The sequence below is a fragment of the Rattus norvegicus genome, chromosome 10 (assembly GCF_021556685.1).
Source record: "Rattus norvegicus strain SHRSP/BbbUtx chromosome 10, alternate assembly SHRSP_T2T, whole genome shotgun sequence".
Lineage (NCBI taxonomy): Eukaryota > Metazoa > Chordata > Mammalia > Rodentia > Muridae > Rattus > Rattus norvegicus.
In genome coordinates this window covers 58,702,194-58,727,576 of record NC_141543.1, presented here as the reverse complement: position 1 = coordinate 58,727,576, position 25,383 = coordinate 58,702,194, and the positions used below count along the sequence as shown (strand labels likewise).

At 44.1% G+C, this 25,383-nt stretch overlaps 1 protein-coding gene across 9 annotated transcripts in view; it reads right to left on the bottom strand.

Moving 5' to 3' along the window:
• Stx8 (syntaxin 8) overlaps positions 1-25,383 on the bottom strand; it is a 236,952-nt gene that overhangs the window by 77,405 nt on the left and 134,164 nt on the right. For 3 of the 9 annotated variants that reach the window (XM_087573966.1, XM_087573967.1, XM_087573968.1), the window contains 2 exons: positions 15,596-15,697; positions 6,311-6,482 (listed from right to left, as the gene is read on the bottom strand). In XM_087573966.1, coding sequence (XP_087430092.1) covers positions 6,376-6,482; positions 15,596-15,697 — 209 coding nt within the window. In that variant the 3' untranslated portion in view covers positions 6,311-6,375. Of the gene's footprint in view, positions 1-4,512; positions 6,483-15,595; positions 15,698-25,383 lie in introns of those variants that run through there. The other 6 variants (NM_031656.2, XM_087573971.1, XM_087573970.1 and 3 more) reach the window with 4 other exon arrangements.

Sequence of the window (25,383 nt, the reverse complement as noted above, 5' to 3'; positions counted from 1 at the left end):
CTGCGCCTCCCTCTGCCAGCGCTACTCCTGCCTGGTCTGTCTCAGTCTGCTGCAGGGTCTCCCACTGCCATCATCCTGGAGTTAGCGCTATTTCTCCCTCTAGTTTCCCGGTGCCCAGATCTTTCTAGGGTTACTTTCCCCTTCATTGCATGGCTGCCCAGTGTTTCTGCTGAGATGTTGGTATCAGATCCTTTGATAGACAGACATGCTCTCCCAGACCTACCCGGGAAGCCTGCGGGGAGTTAGGTTGGGCTATGGGGTGAAAGTTTCTTGTGGTTGCTATTTTGTGGGAGGGTTTTGCTATATTGCCCAGGCTAGCCTCAAATCATTCTTACACTTTAATTAGTGTGTGTGTGTGTGTGTGTGCACACGCGTATGTCTGTGCATCCTCACCCTCACACTTGTGCATGCCGCAGTGCACATGTGTAGGTTGGAGGACAACTTGTGGGAGTTGGCTCTCTTTCAACTGCATGGGTCCTGGTGGTTGTCAGGCTTGGGGGTGGACATTTTTAACTAATGATCCTTCTCACTGGCACATGGACTCAAATTCTTGATCCTGGGATTGGGGGTATTCATCAATGCACCATGTTCAAGAACCTTTCAGCCCCATTTCTTAAACTAGTTGTTAAGTGAGCTCTCTCAAAACCGTTACTCTGTCCTTAGTACTCGTGTCATTTCATGATTATTCCTTGGACAAGGTCTGGATCTTGTATTGATCTACTAGTTTTTGCACATCCCCGCCTGTCTTTTAATTTCACTTGATGGAGCAGTTCTTCAGGTCTATGCTCCAATCTGTGAAACTGCAGGGAGGTAGCCGGAGGCTCTTTCCATTTATGGCTTTCCGACCAAAGAATGCTTCTCACGTTTTTTTCTCCCCCGCAAAGAGGAAGACAGGAAATGGCTGATGTATGGAAGTCAATCTGATTGCAGGTCACTAAGTTCAACCCTTGCTCCTTGCAGGGATCTGCAGCTATTTAAAGTTTAGGTGGCAGGTCCATTTGGCAACAGTGGAAATAGTGTCATCCCTGCGATTAGTTCAAGGTGAATATGCTGCTTGCTCTGTTAGAGACCATCTGATCCTCGAGGTTTTCTTAAACTTAGAGTGCTTGGCAAGACTTGACTAACAGTTCCAAACCGAAGGGTCCTTTAGAACATGGCATGGAATCCTCTCCTACTGTTCAAGAGCTCTGTGAAGAACCTAGTAACTGGGAAAGGAGTATCAGAGACATCCAGCAGCTGGGGTTCTGTGGAAACTCTGCAGAGTCTCCATCCCTATCACTTCGCAGTACGTGTGTCAGGCGCTGCCCATGGTCTCCTGCTCAGCACCTGTTCTCCACTGCTCCCTCACACTGGGGCTTGGTGGCTGCAGCTTGCTTTTGCAGGCTCCCTGACAGCTGGCACAGGAAGAGGAGGAAACGTCCTGCATTTCCCTGTCTGCTTCTATGAGTAGCCCTGCAGGCTGTCTGTGGCCCCTCCGAGAGTCCAGATGCAGAGGCAAAGCATGGGTCGAGGAGCCCATCCCAAGTGCTAACGGTTCTGTCTGGATAGCAATCCTGGGAAGGCCACAGAGTAGCTGGCCTTCCCCTCAACGTGGCAGCTGCTTCCCAAAGTGAACTCATTTGGGGGAAACTTCACCTTTCTCCTCCCACTCCCTCATTTAGGAATACATATATATGCAACAACAATTGAAAAAACAGAGGCCTTGAATTTGAGAAAGAGAGAGCAAGTCGGGAGGTGTGTGGAAAGGAGTGGAGGAAGAAAGGGGGAGATGATTATGCTTTAATTTTGAAAATTAAAAATGAAAATAGTTTTCACATTGCTAGAATTACTAAATGTACACCTCTCTCTCTCTCTCTCTCTCTCTCTCTCTCTCTCTCTCTCTCTCCCTCTCTCTCTGATACGATGGCTCTCTGAGTTGGCTGTTAGGTCATTAATTTTTCAGGCCTGCATAGTTATGCCACATCACTAGGTATTAACTCACAGACTAAAACAGTTTAAAGTGCATAGCAGAAAGATGGGCATGGTGCCCAGGCCTAAAAGGCACTGAGGCAGGAGGATCTCAAATTCAAGGCTAGCTTGTGCTACATAGCAAAACTTTCTTTAAGACACACTTGCACACAGTTGTTTTCAAAACTAAGGTACAGAGTGTACCATAAAGATACACAGTGACGCTTCTTAAATGTACTTTTGGGGACTATTCCTGTGCTGTTATAGCCTATGCCATACTTCCAGATGGCTCCATGTTCTGCAACACATCAGGGAGAGACACTGACTGTCTGGGACAGACAAAACAAACCAGGGAATGGTAGCATTTTATGGGTGTTGGCTGGGAGGGTGGGATGGAGCTCAGGTGTGAGACCTTCTAGACATGTAATCATGACTGAGTTGATGAACAGAGAAAGATAGCAAAGATAGAACAGAAAGAAAACAGGAAATAGAGGGGGAGCTAGAAAGAGAAGAAAGGGGAGCACAGAAAATCCATGGAAGAGTCCCTACCCACAGAGCTGGAGATGTGGTCTGGGAATGGGCAACTCTGTCTCCATCAAGTTAGCCCATGTGGTCTAATCCAGGGCTCACCAAACTGGCTCCCTCCAGGGCTACTAGTGCTTCAGGGCTGTTGGCTCAGGGACCTGGCTAGGTTTGTGTCTAGCATACTCTCATAGGAACTTGGGCTCCTAACTTTCAACAAGGAAAACAAGATATTAACATTTGTGAAAGTCACGACCCTCAAGGTAAGCACAGTGGTCCTGGGAAGGTAAACTGGACAGATAACCTCAAATCTCCAAGCACAGATTCATCAAAGACTCCTTATTTCTTTTTGTCCTTAGGAGCCGGACAGGTTTCCTACCAGTAGCAAAGCTACACTTGTGATTGGGCTTTGACATGAGTGTTAGAAACAGAATTTGAAATACTATTGGGTCCATTTTGTGTGATGCTACTAGTAAAATCAGTAAGTGTACCCCCCTCCTCTACCTCTTTAACTAGTTGGTTCATCTTTAACAAACTGACTCTATTTGTCCAAACCAAGTAATGCTCAGCTTGACGAGAATCAGAAGTGGTTCCTGCAGTTGGCTCGCCTATCCTCCAGATAGAATATTGCATTACAGGCAGTTTCCACTTTACAAAGTGCTTACAAATATGGCTTTGTTTGGTTTTTAGTATTTACAGCCCCAGAGGCCCCTCTTTGTTTTCCTCATGAAAAATTTGCCAGGCTAGCAAGATGGCTCAGCAGGCAAAACACGTGCTTTGCCATCTTGAGACCCGAGTTCGATCTCTGATATCCACAATGGAAGAAAAAACAGCTCCTAAAAGTTTTCTTCTGGCCTCCAATATGCCTACTTGTTCATCCTGTTGCTGAAGAAACCACACATTTTAGTTAGGGGCTTGGAAGGATTGGTTGGGTACTGACCTGGACGCCTCCTCTCTGGTACTGGTGTTCATAGTTATCAGAAGATGTTAGGCAAGTTGCCAAGGGAGAAAAGTTACCCACAGTCCTAGCTAGTTGTAAAGTTATAAAACCCTTACTATGGGACACACAAGACATCTCAATAGTGTAATGGTGGCACTAATATTTTGGGGAGAACCAACAGCTGCCTGGTTGGACTTAAGACTCATTCAATCATGGAGGGAACTCATGTTTGGTACTATAAAGCTAATCAAAAGCCCCTACCTGGAGAGGTTATAACCCTAGAGGGAACCTACTACTTCTGTTCTGCTAACTGATATTGTTTCTACCCGTCTTCCTAGCGCTTATCCTTAAACCCACAGACAAACGCAGCTAATGCCCCTGCATTTGCATTTGCATAGAGCAGATGGGACAATTACAGAGATCAAATGTGATCAGGGTGCAGAGGATAAGAGAAGGTAGACTGTCTACCCCCAAATAGGACATCTATGACACAATCCCTGTACCCACCACGTTGCGGAAGACTGTTAGAACCAGAGGACCCGGATATTGCATCCATGAACACTTAGCAATGCCTGTACAAGACCACACCAGTTGATGTTCCTACATGGCAGGGGGGGGGGGCAGGGAAGGGTCTCATGGCCCTGCTGCTAGCTGAAGAGCTATAGCTAGTCATGGTGGCCTAGTGAGGGAGAACCAGTTTTCTTCAGGGTCAAGCACACCGATGGGTTGTCTATGCCCAAGTGTTCAGTCTATACCCAAGCACATGCAGGCAGCACTAGCTGGACGTAGTAGGTTTCACAGACATACTAAAACCATGATCATTACAGAGGACATGGATCTGAGGGGCATGAGAGGGGCTGGAAGTGGGGAAGAGGCAGTGGATATAATGAAAATACACCCTATGAACTTCTAAAAAAGACGATAAAGATTTGCCAAAGCCTGCTATTTATGCACCTTCTAGCAAAAAGGCAATCTCATGAGGAGAGAGAAAAAAATCTAAGTTCGTGATGAGCATCAAGCTGACTGGAGCCATCATAAACTACGGGGGGGGGAAAAAAAAAGCCAGACACAGCTTAGGAAAGAGTACGAGAAGAGCCACGGGCGACAGTTCAAATCAGGTTTATAGTAAGAAGAACAGAACTAGAAACATGGGTGTTGGAGGAGAGGGAAGGAAAAAAACAAAGTACATTTTAGAAGAACTGTAAGTTTAACCTAAGAAATAGTCTGTGAAACAACAGATTAATCCCAGGAGTTCAAGGTCAGCCTTGGCGACATAGCAAATCTGAGGTCAGCCAGGGCTATGTGAGACCCCATCCCAAAACCCCAAAAAGAGGCAAAAGGCTCAATGCTAAAGTAAGGCAGACTTCTTACTGCCACCCTAGGAAAAGGAAAGGCATGTCCCTGATTCTTAGATGGCAGTTGGAATAGTGAGGATTAAAAGGTGTTTTAAATTCACAGGATATACAGAATACACCAAGAGGAGTCAACGTGACTGAGGTCAGACAAGGGTAATGTCAGAGGTCATAGGATAAAAAGCCATTGCAGACCAAACAACATGAGACTCCACTCTAGGCTTCCTCACAAAATGGCTAATGGGGAGCAACAGTAAGAATTCTTCCTCTACTTGCATGTACACTGAAGATGACCTTTGAGTGTTTACAATTCTCTTTGTTCCTATTTCTATTTGTTTAAGCAAATACAAATAGATATAATAAAGATCCTATTTGCTACATTAAACCCATGGGCGCAGCAGCGACGTGCGCACTGCACTGTGTCAGACGTCCAGGAACTTCAGAAATGTTGCATTCCAGCTGTGTCGTAATTTCATGGAGCCGTGAACAGCAGGTTACTTATTCATTGTTCAATAAGCACTTTGTTGTGGTAAATCTATACGGCATAAAATTTACCATCCCATCATCCACAAGGACACAGCTGGGTGACAGTAAGTACATTCTCACTGGTGGGCCACCATCGCCTCCGTATCGACTCATTGTCTAAAACGGACTTTTTCATTTCCTTTGTATCACATAAAAAGTCAGCAAAATGATAAACACATTAGATGCCTTTTTTTTTTTGCAATAAATACTATCTGTTCTTTCAAAAAAAACTACAACTGCACAAAAGTTGCTTCTAAAGGAATTACTACTTTAAGGGCTAAAAGGAACATGGGCTATCTGGAGTCAAAGACTATTTGGGGTCATTCAGTAGTCAGGTGCTCTCTCAAGCCACATGTCCTACGGAGGCACGTCAGCACTGGGGGGCGAGAGATGTGGTGCTGCTGTGGGGGAGGCTTGTGCCACAGACCCAGACCCAGATGACACCCACATCTGACCTAAAGATCAATTTGCTGCTAATCTGGAGAAATTGGCCTCAGTATTCAGGCTCACAGGCAGAGAAAACCAATAGTGATTTTAAATGAACCACAAATCAGTTATTCCAAGGAATTTAGCATGGTTCACTGACTGGAAATTGTCATTTCTGCCTGACTCTGAAGTAGAAAACAAAGGTGAGCCAAAAAATAGATACCAGTTCACTGCCAGGGTGTTGATGGAGCCAACTAATGGATCCCCAGAGCCGATCGAAAGCTTTACTAATGCAACAACATCTGGAGTCCAGTTATTTAAAAGCTAATACCAGGGCTTACAAAACTGCGTTTCAAAAGGGCCTAGTAAAGGCGAGGCATCGATTTTACCCCCCTTCCTTCCCTTCCTCCCACTCTTCTCCCTCACCCTCCCTCTCTCTCCTCTTTTTTCTCTCTTCCTTCATTTCTTCTAGGGCTGGAGATGGTGCCTAGGGCTCTGCAGAAGCCAGGCAAGTGTTCTACTATGGAGCCCCATCTCCAGTCCCTATTTATTTTTAACTTGTACAGATTTCCTGACACTTCCCAAACGCTCCTTACTTTATTCACACACAGTCTCGAGAGGGCATCTATTTCATTGTGGGTGCAGCTGAGCCTCAGGTCTTTGTCACTGAGCCTCAGGCACGACCTTCGATGGAGCTGCTTCCTCTGAGGCTCGGTGCTCGGTGCTCGGCACAACAATGAGTGTGGCAGGCAGAGATGCTCTGTGCAGAGCTGCAAATTAAGGTGGTGATGCATTCATTGTTAAACTCTCTAAATACAACGAACATAACGCTGTTGTTTGCTGCTGTGGCCGCTTTAATTTCGTTTCTATTTAACTTCACTTGACAATGCTTGTTGTTCTTCCTAAGCAATGGAGCAGCTAATGTTACACGCGCACTTCCCTCTGTGAGCACACACTCTGTGAGCACACACCAGGCAAGAGTGCTACGCACTAAGCAGCCAAGAGAACAATGGATGCAGGCGAGCATCTCCTACTGAGTAATGCAGAAAGAGGGTGACCCTTGTGAATGACCGTGCCTTAGTGATGCACAGCTACCCTTTGACTCATCTACAGTTACACACTTTAGAGAAGAGGCACGGGGACTTGCATCCAATGCTACCATCCTGGGAATTTCTTCCAGGTCACATTCAGACATGTAGCTAACAATCGTCGTCTAAGGGCCATTGTGCCAACTGGAGAGGCAAAGCAAAGGAATCTCCAGTTATGAATGCAGAGCCCAAGGGAGCAGCCCGTATCCAGCCCTTTGCTTCCCTGTCCTAACACATATTAAGCCCACCAAAACTTCCCAATCTTTCTTATTACTCAATGCGTATGATTTTCCTTACAAACACAACAAACATAGCAGTGGCCGCCCAGCAGAAAAGGCTAACCCAAGAGAGCCTAGTCACGGGCCGGGATGGGGGTGGGGATATGTGCAGGGGAGGAGTGGGCAGCTTGATTCTCTTCATGGAGGAATGTGGAAAAGAAAAATTACTGGATTGCATGAAACAATGAGCACTTAGCTGATTTTACATATGAAAAGGAGAAGTGGTTCCTGGGGCCCCTCAAGCTTTCTCCAGCTTCGGTAATTCCAGCCACAACTAGAATCCAATTTATTTCGGTTTACAAATATAAAAGACAGTCAACACGTTGATGGAGCGTGAGGAACTCAGAAAAGGTTAGGCTCGGCTAGCAAAGGCCTCTTCCTCCCACCAGTTCTGCCTCAGCAGAAGGCACATTCGGTCCCAGCACTGCGGACAGTTCTCACCCTACCCAGGAGGAGCTGCTCCCTCAGGGAAAGCAGATGAACTGCTCCACACAGATCACCAGAGGACACACACGGATGCACTTATCGGTAATGTCACAATCAAGGCCTGTACAGTGCGATTAGTATTCAGTACGAGCAGAAATTGCTCTTAGGAAGAATGCCTTATCATTCTGCACCGCACTGAGCAAAAACAATAATCTAGAAATGATTGTATTTGTGGTCAAGTCTGACTCTCTGATGATAGCAAAAGTCAGTGCCTCCTCCAGTAGACCCTGAGATGCACGGAGGCTTGTGAGGCGGTCATGGCCTCTGACAGCTCTGGGGCTGTCAGCCTCTATCAATCACCTCCTATTAGGCAAAGGTTTTCCAATTCTGTGCTTCTCTCAAGGGCTTAGTTTGCCTAGATTCAGTTGCAGCATTGGCATTTGAACTTAGTGCTCCTCCTGATCTCATTCCCCAAATAAATGCCGTGAGAAAAGAAATAGGCTCCCCCTAAAACCAGGCAGACAACAGCGATATGGTCACATATAAAGGGCATTCTGACGACAATAATTAACGTGCATTACACAAACTTCAATGTAGAGTATGTGAGGGCCAAGAACAGGGAACTTCTGAGTTGACCAGTTAGTCCCTGAATGACTACCAAGCAATACCCATGAACACAGCAGAGTGCCAGGCCATTCTCTTGGGTTAAACAGGCAGGTTTCCTATTTGTTTAATATATCAGTTTACTACTTCCTATTATTTCCTTGGTGATTTTTTTCCCCTAGACTATTCTAGAAAGGTGTGCAATAGTTTGAAATTGAATGAAAACAGATTACATATAAAAGAACTTCTTAAGGAGTAGAATCTGTCTTATTTATTTTGCAATTCCAATTGCTGGGTGGATGCTAAATTAATATACTAAAGTCCCAAGGCAGTGGCCACTAGCAATGTCAATATTATGTAGATTTTTCTATATCAAATGAGAGACTTCAGTGCCTTGGTTATTTTCACTTAAATGTGACAGAGCAGGACGAGAACAGGAAGTGATGGAGAGCGAGCCAAGCTGGACAGAGTGGGCTGAGGGGCTAATCACATATGTGAGAGAGATCCCAAAGGGCCACATGAGTCCACTTTATTTGGGATACAAGGTGCCTTTTAAGTGTCAATTTCTTGTCAACACTAACATACTGGGTAACTTCATTTAAGGACCCAGACTTCAGGTTTCTCTTTAAGAACAACGGCTAGGCAGTGGTGGCACACACCCTTAATCCCAGCAACCAGTAACCCAAGGCAGGTGGATGGTACCCACTCTTTTTTTTATTGGATATTCTTTATTTACATTTCAAAAGTTATCCCCTTTCCTAGTTTCCTGTCCCTAAACCCCCTATCCCATCCACTCCTTCTAGCCTTCCTGCCCTGACATTTCCTTATACTGGGGCATTGAGCCTTGGCAAGACCAAGGGCTTCTCCTCCTACTGATGCCCAACAAGGCCATGCTCTGCTACACATGCAGTTGGAGCCATGGGTCTGTCCATGTGCAGTCTTTGGATGGGATGGCACACACCTTGAATCCCAGAAACCAGGTTAGAGGCAAGTGGTTCTGGTCTACAGAGTGAGTTTCAGGACAGCCAAGGCTACACAGAGAAACCCTGTCTGGAAAAAGAAAAACAAACGAACAAACAAAAAACTGAAACAACAGTGTCAAACCCAGATGACCCAGCAGCCCCTGGCTTCCCTCCACTTGGAAGCAGTCTGCTCTGCTCTCCACACCACCGCTGGCTAGTCTCAGCTGCCTACCTCAGGCAGGATTCTGCTCTCTGGTTCTGAAGCAAATGAAGGGTTGAAAGGCGTGGGGAGCCTGGCAAACAGGAAGGTGGGAGTGGTGGAGTATGCCTATCATCTAAGGGCTCAGGTGGCCAAAGTGGGAGGATTGGGAGTTCCAGGTCATCCTCAGCTACAACAGCAAGTCCTAAGCCAGTGGACTGCATGAGACTTTACTTAGAAACAGAAAAAGAAGATGAAGAAGAAACAGAGTTAGCTGTAGGGAAGAATTCGCGTCCATGGGTCAGGGACAGAGACAAGGTGCTGTTGGGGCATCATGAAAGACTGGCTGGGAGCTAAAGACACGGGCCTGGGCATTCAGGCAAACTTGGGTCTGCAAAGCAGACCTGTTGGGTTCCTGAAGTTGCCCACTGTTGGCTGCCCACAGGAAGGGGAGATGTAATGGCATGAGGAAAAGAATCAAGAAAAATGAGGAGCAGACCAAGCGAGGGTTGGGGAGGGAGTAAGCAAGACAAACCTCTTTTTAATTCAAAGAAGATGCTAACTTCATGATCTACAGTTATCTCTATATAATATCGTTCTATAATATATACTAATAATATAGTATAATATATATAATTTGCTCTTCTTAAAGGCTTTTCTGTGCTGGTTTCAAAAGGGTATGTGCCTCCAAGTCTTACCTATATCACCAACCAACTTAAGTCACCAGGTTAACATAGCTGATCCTGAGAACTAACTAGTACTGACTACCATGGCACCTGCATGACCTTCCTCACATCACCAGAGTAACCAGGTATATTACTGTGGCCAGAACACCCCATCCCTTATCCAAGCTGCTTGGGACCAGACGTGTTTCAGATTTTTGCTATGCTTTTGTATTTTAAAATAATTTACATAAACATAATGAGCTCTTGTGAGGAAAGGAAGCAAGTCTAAACACAAAATCCACTTGTTCCACATACACTGTATGCACACAACCTGAGGTAATTTGGCACAACTGTTTGGGTACGACTGCATTTTGACAGCAACTCATCACCTGAGCCCAGGGATGAGATTTCTGCAGTCTGGAAGTTTTAGAGTTTGAGGCACTTCTCAGTCTAAAGTTTAGTAACAGATGTCCATTTGTCTTTGCTATCTTCGTTTTAAAAAGAAAAAAGGAGGGGTTGGGAATTTGGCTCAGTGGTAGAGCGCTTGCCTAGCAAGCGCAAGGCCCTGGGTTCAGTCCCCAGCTCTGAAAAAAACAAAAAAGAAAAAAAAGAAAAAAGAAAAAAGGAAAAAAAAAGAGCACAAAAGAGAGATACAGAGGGGCAAATGACTCTCCTATTCACCCAGGCTGCAAGTGGGGGCCACCCATTCTGGACTACACTTCTTGTGCCCATGACCCCGCTGCACCTCCAGGGGAGCTGCAGGTAGATCCAGTGGTTCCAGGTGGGGATAGTGGCTGTGCAAGGTCAGCAGGGCTGATTATCAGCTGCAGCAACACAGGAACGATAACATCACAATGGCTGTGCTTAGACAACATTACGTAATGGTCAATGTGCTCGAGAAGCAGGGCTCCAGTCATTGAGAACTCCTAGTCTGGCCTTTCACAATTGGCTCTCTCCTCAGACTCAGACAAGGTTCTATTTTGAATTCTAATGAGGATCAGCCACACTGAATATTTAAACTGCAATTACAAAGACCCGCTTCTATGTAAATGTCTCTAATACAAGAAACAGGTCTGAAGATGTATCAAGGAGCCAGGGGAACCTATCAGCCTAATGTGCCTTTATAATCTAGGGGGTGGGGGAAACAGCATTATTTTCTACTTGATGTTATCACAGGGGGGCGTGTGTGTGTGTGTGTGTGTGTGTGTGTGTGTGTGTGTGTGAAGAGGAGCTGGGAAAGGAAGAGGGAGAAAAAACACACAAAGATCTTGGTAAAAATTTCCAAGCGCAGGCTCTGCAGTGAAAGGACCACAAAGAAGTGCTTGGACCTTTGTTAACAACTGAACAAACAAATTCATCACTCAGCCCTTCTCCTGTGTGGCCCCTTGTGGTCTGTATTTATAACTAGAACTTCGCTCCCTGCTCAAGCCTCTATGACTGATATGTCAGGCTGGCATGTGAGATGCATACATGCCAGGGGGAACAAAAAGCCATTTCATGCTTTACCACCTAGCTTTGCCCTCCTTTGACCTACAGGACGATGGGCCGGCTGCTCTCCACACCTGGCTCTCTGCTTCCGAGTTACACAGCCTGAGAGGGCCTTGTGAATGGCAATCAAGTGACACGTGGGTGAGCCGATCAGATTCATTCTCAAGCCCTGCATACCTTGCATGTGCTCATACTTAAATGGAAAATCCAGCCTTGCCTTTGAGAGGAGCTGTTTCTGAGGCTTTTGGACCATCTCTTTGCTCCTCAGATGCCGTTGTTACTAAGGGTGAAAATTAATTTCCACAGCACTCAATACTACCACGTATGGAAATAGAATTTATTTGGGTTTGCTTGTTTCCCAGATTTGTGCTCTGGTTGACTCTCTTTTGCTGGTACCAAACATGAACACTTAATTTTTAGTTTCATTTATTTTTAATTTACAGAAGTGCTATTTGGCACTTTTTCAAATAACTGATGTTACATTTTTATACTTTTGTGTTCTGTTTAGGTCCTTTCAAGCCTTTTAATTAAAAAGCAAGACTGAGAGGCTGGAGCGACGGCTCAGTTGCTAAGCGCACTGGCTGCTCTTACAGAGCAGGGTTTGGTTCCTAGCATCCATAGCTTACAACCATCTACAACTTCAATCCAGTGGATCTGAGCAGCCCTTCTCCCTAGGCATATGTATGGTATACACATGAGCATGCATATGCACACACACACACACACACACACACACACACACACACACACACACTCACACTCGCGCACTCCCATACAGGCAAAGCTCATACATACAAGGTAAAAGTAAGTAAATATTTTTAATGTGCAAACGAGGGTCAGTGAGATCGCTCAATAGGTAAAGGTGCCCGCTACCAAGCCTTCTGACCTGAGTTCAGTTCTCAGGACCACACAGTTGGTCGAGGTAAAGAACCTACTCGCACTGGCAGAAGTCTCTGACTTCTACACATGTATTGTGGCAAAAACACCTACTCTTCCTGACACACAAAAAAAAGTTAATGTAAAACAAAAATTTAAAGCAAAGTTTTTTACTGCACATCTGATCATTCTAATACTACAGGTCTATGCAGATTTCACGGTCGATGCCAGTTCCTGCTCATTTGTGGTCTTCATGTATGTCATCACCTAGGATAAATACGCTCTTCTGGGGCGGTGGGGGTTGGGGGAGCCTCTGAGCTACTTTCTCACTGACTAAATACCTGAGGGGAGCAACTCAAGGAGAGAGAGGTTTATCTGGCTCACATTTCAGGAGCTACTGCCCACCTCGGTGGGGAAGGCGTGGCTATGGGACTAGCTCCTCCCCATTCTCCATCAGTGGATGAGCAAGCAGAGAGAGGGGGACACTGGCAGTCAGCATTTTGGGGGTTTGAATTGAGGAAAAAGGGGGGAAAAGGAGAAAAGAAAAAGGAAAAAGAAAGAAGAGACCAGTGTTTCCTTTTTCCTGCTTCCTGCTCTGTCCAGAAGTGGATGAACGGCTTCATGTTCCTGCCACTGAGCTATGAGCTGCTCCCACCGTGCCCCTTCCCGACCTACCCTGCCACAGACTGCTCCCATGCCACAGACTGCCTCCACAGGATGAGCTCAAGTAAATGTCTGTTCCCCTAGGTTGCTTCTTGTCAGGCGTGATCACGGTGCTGAGGAGGGTAGCTAAAACAGAAGGCTGGTGCTGACGAGTGCTGAGGGCTGTGGCTGTGGGCAGTGGGACCAAGTGGCTCCCAGGCCTGAGGGCTGGTTTGTGAGAAGAAGGTAGAAGGGTTTGGAGTGGCCAGCTAATGAAACCTCAGAACACTGAGCATAAGGAACCATCTGGGAGGGTTCTGGTGAGCCGAGTGCTGACAGAGATAAGGACAGCGAAGGCAAGGCCCATGAGGTTGCTGAGGACCCCACTGAGCCTTACAACTAGAGGCCATTCCTGTCAGATTCTGGCAATGAGTCTGGCTTCAATTTGTCCATTTCCTAGAATTTGAGTGAGGATGAATTAAATAAAATATTATAATAACTTTTCTGGTGGAGTTAATTACAAAATGTAACATCTAGGAAGTGGCTTGGCTATTTCTCACTGCTTGTAGTCACATTTACAGTGAACAGAATGATCTAGAAGGATGAGGCGTGGGAAGAAAGAGTTTCTGAGACAGTTTGAAGTTCAGATAAGGCAGCTGCAATTGTTAAAGAGATGCTGCCATTACAGAGAGACCTCTCAGGGTTAGGGATGTAACTCAATTGGCAGAACACCTGCCCAGCACACAAAAAATCCTAGATTCAATACCCAGCATGGTGGTGCAGACCTGTAATCCCAACACTTGGAAGGTAGAGACAGGAGGATCATGGGTTGAAGTCTCAGTTCAATCTCTTATACTGGAATCAGAGGAAAAATACCTTAAGGGTTTTTTTTGTTTAAGGTACCCACCAAGGTTTCGGTTTGTGAAACTGTAAAGCATTTGAAAAAGAGAAAGCCTGAAATGAGAGTTCACTGAGGAGTTCTCTGTTCAAAAACAACCAAACCAAACTGCTTAGGGAAGGGTTTTCTCAGATTCAGCCACAAAGGCATACAGAGACAGCTACTGCAGCTGCGGTCCAAGAGGTGCCAGGCTACATGCAGAACCTGACCACAGCATCCACGTGGTGCTGGCTGTGCAGGTATGTGAAACGCAAAAGACTATGAGGCAAGGAGGCTACACCAAGTTTTCAGAGAAGGGAGCAACAGGAGATGCCAGGTAGTCAAGCTCAGAGGAGTGGAGCTCTGTGGGACCTCCTGTGGGCATTAGCTCCTGGGGTCCTGTTCCTCTGGCCCCCTCAACTCACTCCCACGGACTGCAGCCCAGCCACTAGCTGCTCCTGCAGTCTTTCTGCTTCCTGCCTCAGCAAAGCCTCATCTCTGCCTTACCACCCTTATGAAATTCCTGTCCGCAAGAACTTTGTCCTTCACACCTAGATCCTGAAACTTTGAAGATAAAAAAATATGGGTTCCTTCTCACCTCCATCTCTTATGGTTTGGTTTTTGCACAAACCTGAATTTGCTAGGTCTCGGTTTCCTTGTAAAAGAAGTGGACAACCTTGTGAGGATGACGTGGACAGGGCTGGATGTCCTTATACTTCTCACAAGAAGAAAGCCAGAGATGGACCAAGTGTGTCAAGATCATTCAACTTTTACTGTTCTTTTATATAAACAAACCAGCTTAATAGATCTGGTGAACCTTTATGAGACAAAGCACCGAACAAAAACTAGAGGATGATTCCCAATGTAGCTCCTTGTCACTCTCCTTCGGTCAATGTGCTGCAACCTCACAGAAAAACTGTGTCAGAAGTGCTACACAGTGACAGGTGCCTGCATCCCAACAGCTGTGCATGGCCTCTCTCTTGTCCTATTACTAGTTTCTTTCTTTTTCTCTTTGCTTTATTTTTTGGTTTTTGAAACAAGGCTTCTCTGTGTAACAGCCCTGGCTGTCCTGGAACTTGCTGTGTAGACCAGGTTGGCCTCAAACTCACAGAGATCCAGCTGCCTCTCAGGTGCTGGGCTTACAGGCGTGTACCAGCATGCCTGGCTAGTTATTGTTTTTCTAGGCAAGGTTTTACTATACAACCCTGGGTGGCCTGATACTCACAGACATCCTCCTGTCTCTGTCTCCTGAGTTTGGAGATCAAAAGCGTGTGCCACCAAGCCTGACAGGCTATGTATAATGAATAATGATTACTCTCCAACTCTACCCTGGACCTCCTCGGTGGGAGCCGCTGAAGGTCTGGAAATTAGCATTCAAAATCTTCAGGTAGACTCTTCTATCAGCACAAAGATCCCTATTTGACAAGCACCATGAATCAGAGTGACTCAGACACAGACTTAACAAACACAGGATTTTTATCTTGGTCATACTGGAGATGGAAGCTGCTCTTAGGTGTTCTACCATGAGCTCACTACTTAAGCTTATGGTTAAAAAAAAAAAATAAAAAAGCATAAAGAAAACAAAATTGCCTTGAAAACTCACGAGACTCACCATCAAACTGCACACTGTAGACAACTTCCCAAACCAGTCATTTCTATAAAATGGATCAATTCCCTGCTCAGAGTTTAAAAGAATGATTGTTACGCCCTCTGAATCTTAGCCCTGTTTTGTCTGAATGAGACTTAAGCACTTTAGCGATTAGCACAGGCAGCTCTTACCACAGGAAGCTGACTTTCTGTCCACCAGGGTCACTCGCCTGGCTTCAGTGCGAAGCTTCTCATCTGTGTTCTCCACCAGGTTGGCAAGGTCATCGATGATCTCTAGAATGAAGAGCAGAGAGGGTTGGTTAATTCTCCCCAGTTCCACCGCTGTGGTACGTCTGCCGTGCCAAGGCATGGACTCACGATTATGCTTTGAAAACTGAAATTCTGATTCAGAAAGGCAGAAACAAAAAAGAAAAAAAAGAGGAAAAATGGCAATAAAAAGTAAACCCGCACGGCACGGACAAAGTGACTCATTGGGTAGAGGCACTTGCCGCACATGCCTGGCCACATAAGGGTGGAGGAAAGCAACACCACAGAGTTGTCCCCTGACCTCCACTTACCCTGTTATGTGTGCGTGCACACATGCACTCATATACATTTTTAAAAATTAACAGAAAAGAGAAAAACGATTTGTCTGCTTTTAAACCTAGTTTAAAACAATCCAATTACAGGAAACAGAGACATCAACAATGGAGGAGGGGGGCACACGGCTTCAGCTTAGGCAGGTAGAGAAAACTTCACGGGTGGCCTTAGCTACTCCTGAGCAAGCTGTCGGCAAGACTAGCTGAGCGGGTTCAACATCCCAGGAAAAACTGAGGCAACCGATCACTCAACAGAGATTTCTCTGAGGGAATAATGCTTTATTCATTGGAGCCTTGTAGCCAGAGGCTAGTGTATGGTAGGGCTGTGGCCCATAGAGAAGAGAAACAAGGAGGGAAGTGCCACACACATGATCAGGTGTGGGGAGGACAAGATAGAGGCCAGGACGGTGGATGAATATCTGCAGTTGGTGGAAGTCGTTGTGGGGTCTTCTTGAGGGAGGATCCCAGGAGTGACCTTAGCTGAGACTCATAGTGATGGGGATGTGGAACCCAAAGAGGCAACTTCCTGTGGCCAGGCAGTGACCCCATTGGAGATACAGAGCCATCAACCTGTTCAGAAAACTTTCGGCTGAAAAATTTATCCTGTCTTCAAGAAATGCAGGGATAGGTTGGAGCAGAGACAGAGGAATAGCCAAATAGCCAACCAACAACTGGGGCAACTTGAGTCCTATCGAATGGGCAGGCACCAATTCTTTTTTCTTTCTTTCTTTTTAAAAGATTATTTATTATATATAAGTACACTGTAGCTGTCTTCAGACACATCAGAAGAGGGCATCAGATCTCATTACAGATGGTTGTGAGCCACCATGTGGTTGCTGGGATTTGAACTCAGGACTTCTAGAAAAGCAATCAGTGCTGTAGTCAATGCTCTTAACCACCGAGCCATCTCTCCAGCCTACCAATTCTTGACATTATTGATATTACTCTTTTATGGTTGCAGACGACCACCTAGCATCACTCCCAACTGAGGTGCTTCACCAAGTTGCTTACTGAAAAAAATGCAGAGTCCCACAGATAAACATTGGCAGGGCTTGGAGTCTCCTCCAAAAGTATTGGGGGAAGGACGGCCAGTAGAGTCAATTAACCTGAACCCTGGGGGGCTCCCAGAGACAACCACCAACCAAGAGCATACATGTGCTGGACCTAATGTCCCCCACTTACACCGCAGATGTACACCTCAGTCTCCAGGTGGGTCCCCCCAAAACTGGAGCAGGTGCTGTCCCTAAAGCTGGTCCAAGTCTGTAGAATCCATTGCCCTACGTGTACTGCCTCATTTGGCTTCAGTAGATGAGCCCTGCAGAGGCTGATGTGCCAGGGCGAGGGGAAACACAGGGGAACCTGCAGCCTCTCAGAGGAGAAAGCAAGGGAGATGGAGGAGGGAATTTGTGAAGGGGTCCAGGAGGAGGGAGACATTGATCAGGACATAAACTTAATGAATAAATAAATTAATGAAAAGCTCCAAAAACAAAACAGAAATTATGATATTGGGAGAAATATTGTTTGCAGATGAAGAGAACAGTTCTTTATATAATACCATTTTTTTTTGGATGTGATATAATAATTACCATAAACCCCATCTCTTTTGTAACAACAAAACCTTGTATAATCCTTTCCTTGAACACTCATGGACGGTTAAATATTGTTATAGCATAACACTTATATGTATAATAGTAATATATATATGCATCTCTACGTAAAGAAAAACAACCATACGATTATTCATCCCTTTCTCTCTACCTCTGTCTCTCTCTCCTCCTTTCTTCTCTCTGCCAGACCATCTTTCTTTGGGAGAAGCACACCCACACTATTAATGCAAGATGTGTGAGCACTACACCGACTGTCGTGGATGCTATACTGACTAACCATTACGTATGGATGTAAAGCATCCTTTAGCAAAAGTCTGTTTCTTCAGGGAAAATGGCCATAATCTGAGACCTCCATGAAGAGATAGAATGCTGCTCCAAAGTCAGCAAATAATAAAAGTTTTAGTTGTTCAAAAAGAAGGAGGAGAAGAAGAAGAAGAAGAGGAGGAGGAGGAGGAGGAGGAAGAGGAGGAGGAGGAGGAGGAGGAAGACGACGACGACGACGACGACTACTAGCTGAGCAAAAGACAAATCCAGGCTTCAAAGCCCAAGATTCTAACGTAAGAGACATTGACTAGAATTGAATCCATTTAAATAGTGAACTAAGAGTAAGTAAATATCTGGATTAGATAACACAATACCACGAAGGTATCTGCATGTGACAATACAACCTCAACTAAAGAGCAGTGTGAGAGGGGAAGACAGGAAGAGAAGGACTTAACCCTCATCCTTTATGGCAAGTGTTAATCCCACACATGAGGGAGAAGGGCCATCAACCAAAATCATGACTGAGTTAATGAAAGCAAGCTTTTTTTTTTTTTTGGTTCTTTTTTTTTTTTTTTTTTTGGAGCTGGGGACCGAACCCAGGGCCTTGGGCTTCCTAGGTAAGCGCTCTACCACTGAGCTAAATCCCCAGCCCCTAAAGCAAGCTTTTTAACTCTTGTACATTGGTTGTCTCTCCCTAAGCTGGAGTTCAAGAGATCAGTCTTTGACATGGGGAAGATAAAGGTTTTATAGTCCAGGAGTAGAGTTTCCAAATGAGGGGATTTGGCAGACAAAAGTTACAGAAGCAGAACATAAGCAGAACAAGTTGGGTCACAAAAACTCCTGAAACAATACAAGGTGGTCACAACAAGGTGGGCATAGCAAGGTGGTTGTAAGAAAGTGGTCACAACATCATAGTCATAAGAAGGTGGGCATAGCAAGGTGGTCATAACAAGGTGGCATGGTTGTTGATTACTGGAACAGACAGTACAGAACCATTTGTAGTTAAGGCACAGCCTAATCCTTAAGAACCAGATCTAATCACAAACAGGAATGAATCTAGCTTGTTTTTATTATAAGATGGCTTTCAGGCCTAAGACAGAGGCAGACTGATTTATTACAAGTCACAGTAAGCTGTAAAGTTAAATATATAGAAACTTGTAACTTTTAAAAATCATTAAGACCCCAATGTTTTATGTCATTTTGGTGAGCATTTAGTAATTCTTACCACTTAGTAATTACTGCCTCTTTAAAGATCCTTTCTATAAAGTTCTTTTTTTATGCTAATCTTTAAAAGGTGAAATTAAAGCACATTTAAATGTATTTTAAATGACATTTAAAATAGCATATATATTAGAATCTTAATTACATGAAATTATTTCCATCTATCCTTTGGTATTTGCATGCCTATAGGGATGCATGCAGCTGTGGAAATGAGCTCATGACAATTGCTCTTAGGTGGTAGGATCTTTTGTGACTGTTCTTTCTCGTGCTTTCCTGTATTCCTCGCACTAACGTTGAACATATATTACTTTCTGCAACCGAGACTTTTCTCCTGCCTCCCTATTTTAAAGGCTAATTTGGAAATGAATTGTTCAACATGAGTCACCGTTTTTCTTGAAGCATGAATACAAATAAGGATAAAGTCTCTAAAAATGCCAAGCAGTACAGGTAACCAAGGAAGGCAGAAAAAAGTGGGCAACTGCAAGAGAGAGGCGCAGAGAGTGGTGCCTTCCTCCTCCAGCCTCCTGCAAGTCACAGGGCCCTTCCCATACCCACAGAGCCTATGCAAGGTATTCTGATTGTTTGTGGGTCTCTCGTTTCCAGAATGAACATGACGGAACCTTCTATTTACCCCTTTATTCCTTATCCCTAGCAGAGTGTGCAGCACACAATGGGATAAAGAACACGGAAGTCATAAAGGCAGTGGAAGAACAGAGCCTGGGATAAAAGCACTGAATAATCTTGTCATGGGCTGTTTCTTTAAAATGTAAATGGATAGAAGCCAAGTTTGCCAATTATCTATATGTAACACTTGCCTAAGAAAATCATCCAGTATCATTTAACAGTTCATTCATAATGCTTGCCTGCGTTCAGTGACAACTCTCTCTGGGGTTTCTTTCCATCATCCCTGAACTTAGCCTAGAGCAGTGGTTCTCTACCTGGGGGCCAAACGACCTGACCCTTTCACAGGGGTCACATATAATATATGCTACATATCAGTTATTTACATTACGATTCGTAAGAGTAGCAAAATTATAGTTATGCAGTAGCAACAAAAATAATTTTATCATTGGAGGTCACCACAAGATGAGGAACTGTATTAAAAGGCCGCAGCACTTGGGAGGTTGAGAACTGAGCTAGAGTGAGCTCCTCTCTCTGGTCATCCCAGAGTTTTGTACTCTTACTCTGTAATACCGCATTGGTGGTTTTATATACCCTTAACTGTGCTAACATTTAAACTAAAAGTCTGAAATGTGCCAGGCATGGGACCCTACTACACTTGTAGCCCTAACACTTGAGAGGCAAGAGAAGTGCTATAAATTTCATGCTCACAAGGCAACCTCATAGAGAGAACTCCTCAATTGATGTCCCTGCTTTCCAAGTGATCCTGACTTGTGTCAAGTTGACAGCTGAAGCTAAATATGACCCTCTTCTAAGAGCACCATCATTTGCCCAAGCCGGAATTCCCAATCTCTTGGTCTTCTCCCTTCCCTTTCACGGCTTCTCATTGTTAGCTGCCCCTGTTGATTTTACCTCTGGAGAATGTCTCAGTACTGTTACTTCCCTCCCCCCCCCAACCCCCCGGAGCTGGGGACCGAACCCAGGGCCTTGCGCTTCCTAGGCAAGCGCTCTACCACTGAGCTAAATCCCCAACCCCTCAGTACTGTTACTTATTTTGTTACTAATATCTTACTAAATTACTAAAACTTTGTCAGTGTTTCTAATACAATGTCCTAATTTATCTACCCGTTCCTAGACCTAAATGTACACAATATACATCACATGCTTATTACCTCATCTTTTAATTAATTTTAAATAGCCATATATAACTAATGACTACTAAACAGAGCTCTATAGGGTTATATGAAAGAAAGGAAGGAAAGAGGGGAGGGAGAAAGGGACGAAACAAAAGCACACATGCTCACTCTAGCAAGAGGTGTAGCTCAGGAAAATAAATCCATGAAAGAAACAAAATGAAATACTAAATATTTGTGGTTCCTCTAAAGGACAGAGAGGAAGTGCAAAAGAGCAAAGGGCAGACTGGAAAAAAAGAACCTATCTAGATGGAATATGTAAACCTAATTACAGCAACAGCCAAACAGGATGCAAATGCAGGGAGGGAGAGGCAGGCAGATCTCTATGAGCTCAAGGCCAGCCTGGTTTATATATCAAGTTCTATGACAGTTAGGTCAAAACAGACAGTGTCTCAATCAATCAATAAAAAAGGAAGATGAAAACATCTCATTGTTTGAGAATCAAGGAAGGATTAAGCTATAAGAGAAAAAAGATAAAGTGAACTGAGGAAGACCGTTGGTGGAGATTGGGTGTTTGGGGGACAGGTTGAAACAGGGTCTCACTATGTAGCTGTCTCACTATGGCTGTCCTGGAACTCCCTATTTAGGCTGAATACAGGCCTTCAAGCTTGGCAGCAGGTGCTCTTACATGCTGAGCCATCCTGCTGGCTCTAATACTCAGGTATGTTACTACAAGCCCCATACTGTGTAATAAGGAGAGAAAATGGAAAGGAAAGGATCTGAAAGGCACATATAAAGCTATACATTTGCAAATAACATGATTTTGTACACAGAATCTATTTAGTACCGGTGAGAATTAGTAAGTAAATGGAAACAAATTTTTAAATTACACTCATTCATTTGTATGTGTGTTTTTGTGTGTGTGCACATATGCACACATGCAGATACAGTTAGTCAATTCTAAATACGGACACTGACAACAAAGCCAATCAAAATGGAAAAGTAGTCTTTTCAACAAGTCACACTGGAACATCTGGATATGTGTATGTATAAATAGAAAAGACTCTCCTCCCCCATACACACAAAAATATTTGGGATGGTTCATAGACCTAACTGTAAACCCTGGAAGAGAAAAGCTTCTAGAAGAAAATGTTACTAGCTAACCATATCATCAAATTAACCACATATCTGCTCTCTTAAGCATGAACAATTTGAATGACACAGGCAGGCACAAGTTTCTTGGACAAGAATTTAAAAATAATATACTAAAAAAACCGGTGAGATGTCATCATAATTAAAATTGCTTTTTATCCAAAGATACTATTTCAAATGTGGAAAAGCAAGCCACAGGCTGGAAAGAGTGATGTTTGCAGAGCATGCGACTGACAAAGTATTTGTATCTAGAATAAAGACCGACTGCGCTACCCAGAGCAACAAAGGGAGATGATTCTAACATGATCTTACAATAGTCTAAATTCCAGAACAGATGTTTTGCAAAAGAAAATTCACAAAAAGCCAATATGCACTTAAGAAGGAGCCCGAAACATTAGTCATTAGAGAAATGCAGATTCAAACCACCGTAAGAGATCCCTGCACCCTCCCATCAGAGTGCTAAAATTAAAGGCTGACAATGCTAATTGCTGGGGAGACAGGGCACAAAAGGCCCTGCGGAAGAGTTTATCTACTCCAATCCAGTTGTGCATCTATGTTCCTACTCTGTCCTCATTCCTAGGTATCTTATCAAGCCTGATTCCCACCTCCAACAAAAAGACCTGCACAAAAATATACATAGCAGCTTTATTCATTAGAACCACAAACTAAAAATGACTAAAGCACCCATCAAACTGAAGTGCCTCTTTAAAACAGAACTACACAGCAAGAAAAGGGATAATCTGATAGGCTGAGGATGTAGCTGAGGGGCAAACACTGTGCCTAACATTCACACGCACCAGGCCCTGATCTGCTCTTTGACACCACACAGAAAGATACTATTATTATTAATCAATGTAACAGCCATACACGTCTCAGGAGTCTTGTCTTCTAAACTAAAAATCAGTATGCTTTATGATCCCATTGACATAAACAGTACACATAGCCCCTGGGTATGGTACTGTAAACCTTTATTTTCATTACGGACAGAAGGATCAGGGCTACAAGCTTGTTCAGTTACAAAGCTTGAAATCCTTCCGAAATAAAATAAGAAAGGGGAGCGGGTAAAGAATAAACCTAACTGACAGTACAAAAATCAGAGAGTAGTCACAACTGGGCTGCTGGGGAGTTACTAAAAAAGACAGGAGGGAACTTACCAGAACAGGTTTTATGTAGTGCATACCATTCTAAAAAATTCACACACCTGAACACTAAGGACTTATGTATCTACTGTGCAAGTTACAGCCAAGCTGAAAGCATGAATCAGAACAAAATTTAAAGTTTACAATGAATGATACCAGGCAAGAGAGATGACTCAGTAATCTAGAGCACTGGCTGCTCTTCCAGAGGACCTAAGTTGATTCTCAGTACCCACACGGTGACTTGAACTCATCTGTGACTCCAGTTCCAGGATTTCTGATGCTCCGTTCTGGCCACCATGGGCACAGGCACATAAGTAATGCATGGGCATTCAAGTAAGCAAAACACCCGTACACATAAAATAAAAATACATTAAAAGCAAAAGAAATAACATATGTTCCTAGAATTTTCTAATGAACAAGAAAGGAGGGAGGGAGCAAAGAGAGGAAAATGCAGAAGGAAGGAGGAATAAGGGCTTTATACCGATAAAATTACAGAACTACAAGAAGTCAAATAGTGGCCCTGCAGCCCGTCCCTTTTTTATGAAGCCTCTGGAAGGAGGTTGGTCAATCTTCCGATGACCTTTTCATTGGTGGGTAACGTGAAAACATGGAAGAGAATCAGCTCCTGAGTTTGCATATAGCAGCATTTAAAAGTGAGTTTAAGATCCAGCTTCACACTCTTGGGACATACCATTGCAGCAGTCCTGATTTGTTGGGATAATTGATACTTTGTTCTCATAGAGCTGACACAATCAGGATTTCATTATGTCTTACAGATATCACTGATTTGTAGTATAAAACTTGGGTTTAATATCCTGTAGGAAGTCAAGGGAAGTGGCCTTGTCTGACAACAGCTGTTTATTAATCTGTGTTGTTATTATTCTATGTTAACATTTTCTATATTGATTCAATTTCTAGATAGATTTCATTTAAATTTGTGAATATTCATAAGTACGACTTAAAGGTAAATCAGCAAATACATGGCAAGTCAGTGCAGCAAAAAGAGTGTAAATATAGAGTAAATATAGAGTTAATCATATTTTAATGGGAAATAGGTGCATTTATCATTTAAGTTGGTAAACCTCTGGCTAGTTTCTTTTGTGTATGTGTGGTATATATACATGCTCAAGTAGGTGTGTGTATGTTTTTGTGTGGGCATGAGCTTGGGGAAGCCAAAGGTTGACACTAGTAACTTCCTCAATCATTCTCTACTTGGTTTTTGTTTTGTTTTGTTTTTTTGTCAGTGTGCAGTGTACAGTGTGTGTGTGTGTGTGTGTGTGTGTGTGTGTGTGTGTGTGTGTGTAATGAGAGAGGGCATACCCATGTTCACAGTGTGCATACAGAGATCAGACAGCAAATTTATCTTTTTAATTTTTTAGATTTATTTTCTGTGTGCAACTACTTAACCTGTATGTATGTTTATGTAAGATATGTGTGCCTCTGTCACTGAAGACATTTGGTAAGAGGACAATCTCCGAGAGTCAGCTCTCTCCTTCCACCATGTGGAACCCAAGAATCAAGCTCAGGTTGTCAGGGTTGGTGTCAAGTGCCCCGACTAATTTATCAATTCTATCTTTAATGCCTATAAGTAATTTAATCGTGATTTATGAATACTTGGTCAAGTTGAAACAGCCGTGAAACTGGACAGTGAGAAGAGACTAGGAACAGCCCAAGTTGCTGTAAATTGAATACTTTGAGCAATCCTGGAGAAGGTTTCAGAGAGGAAACTAGAAAATTCCCCATCTCCTTCGAGACTGTGTGTATAATCATGACCACACTGCTGGTAGAAATACATTCATGGACATTTGGAGCTCTCCAATGAAAACAGGGAATGAGCACTAGACACTGGGCAAGCAAAAATCATGGTGACGTTGCATTTGTGTTCCAGCCACCATAGAGTTGGGGGAAGTGGGAGGGGGCAGAAGAAAGGCCTGAGCATAAAGCATTTGGGCTGTGGTATAGCTACTTCCAACCATGTGAGATGGGACAGCAAAGGGAGGACTTAAAGAATTTATAATGCAAAGCAGAGCAGGAAGGAGAAAGCACAAGCAGGAGAGAATACCAACAGTCCTTTGTTAAAGGGATCCCGGGGCTAGAAGGAACCCCAGAGCTAATCATCAACACAATGGAACACCATTCAGAGATCTTTTGAGCCCAGGGCACTAAAACAGCAAAAAGGTATCAGGGGCCAGGCCCAGAGCTCTCCATGTGGGCTCACTGTCCAGGTCCCCTTGCATTTTGACA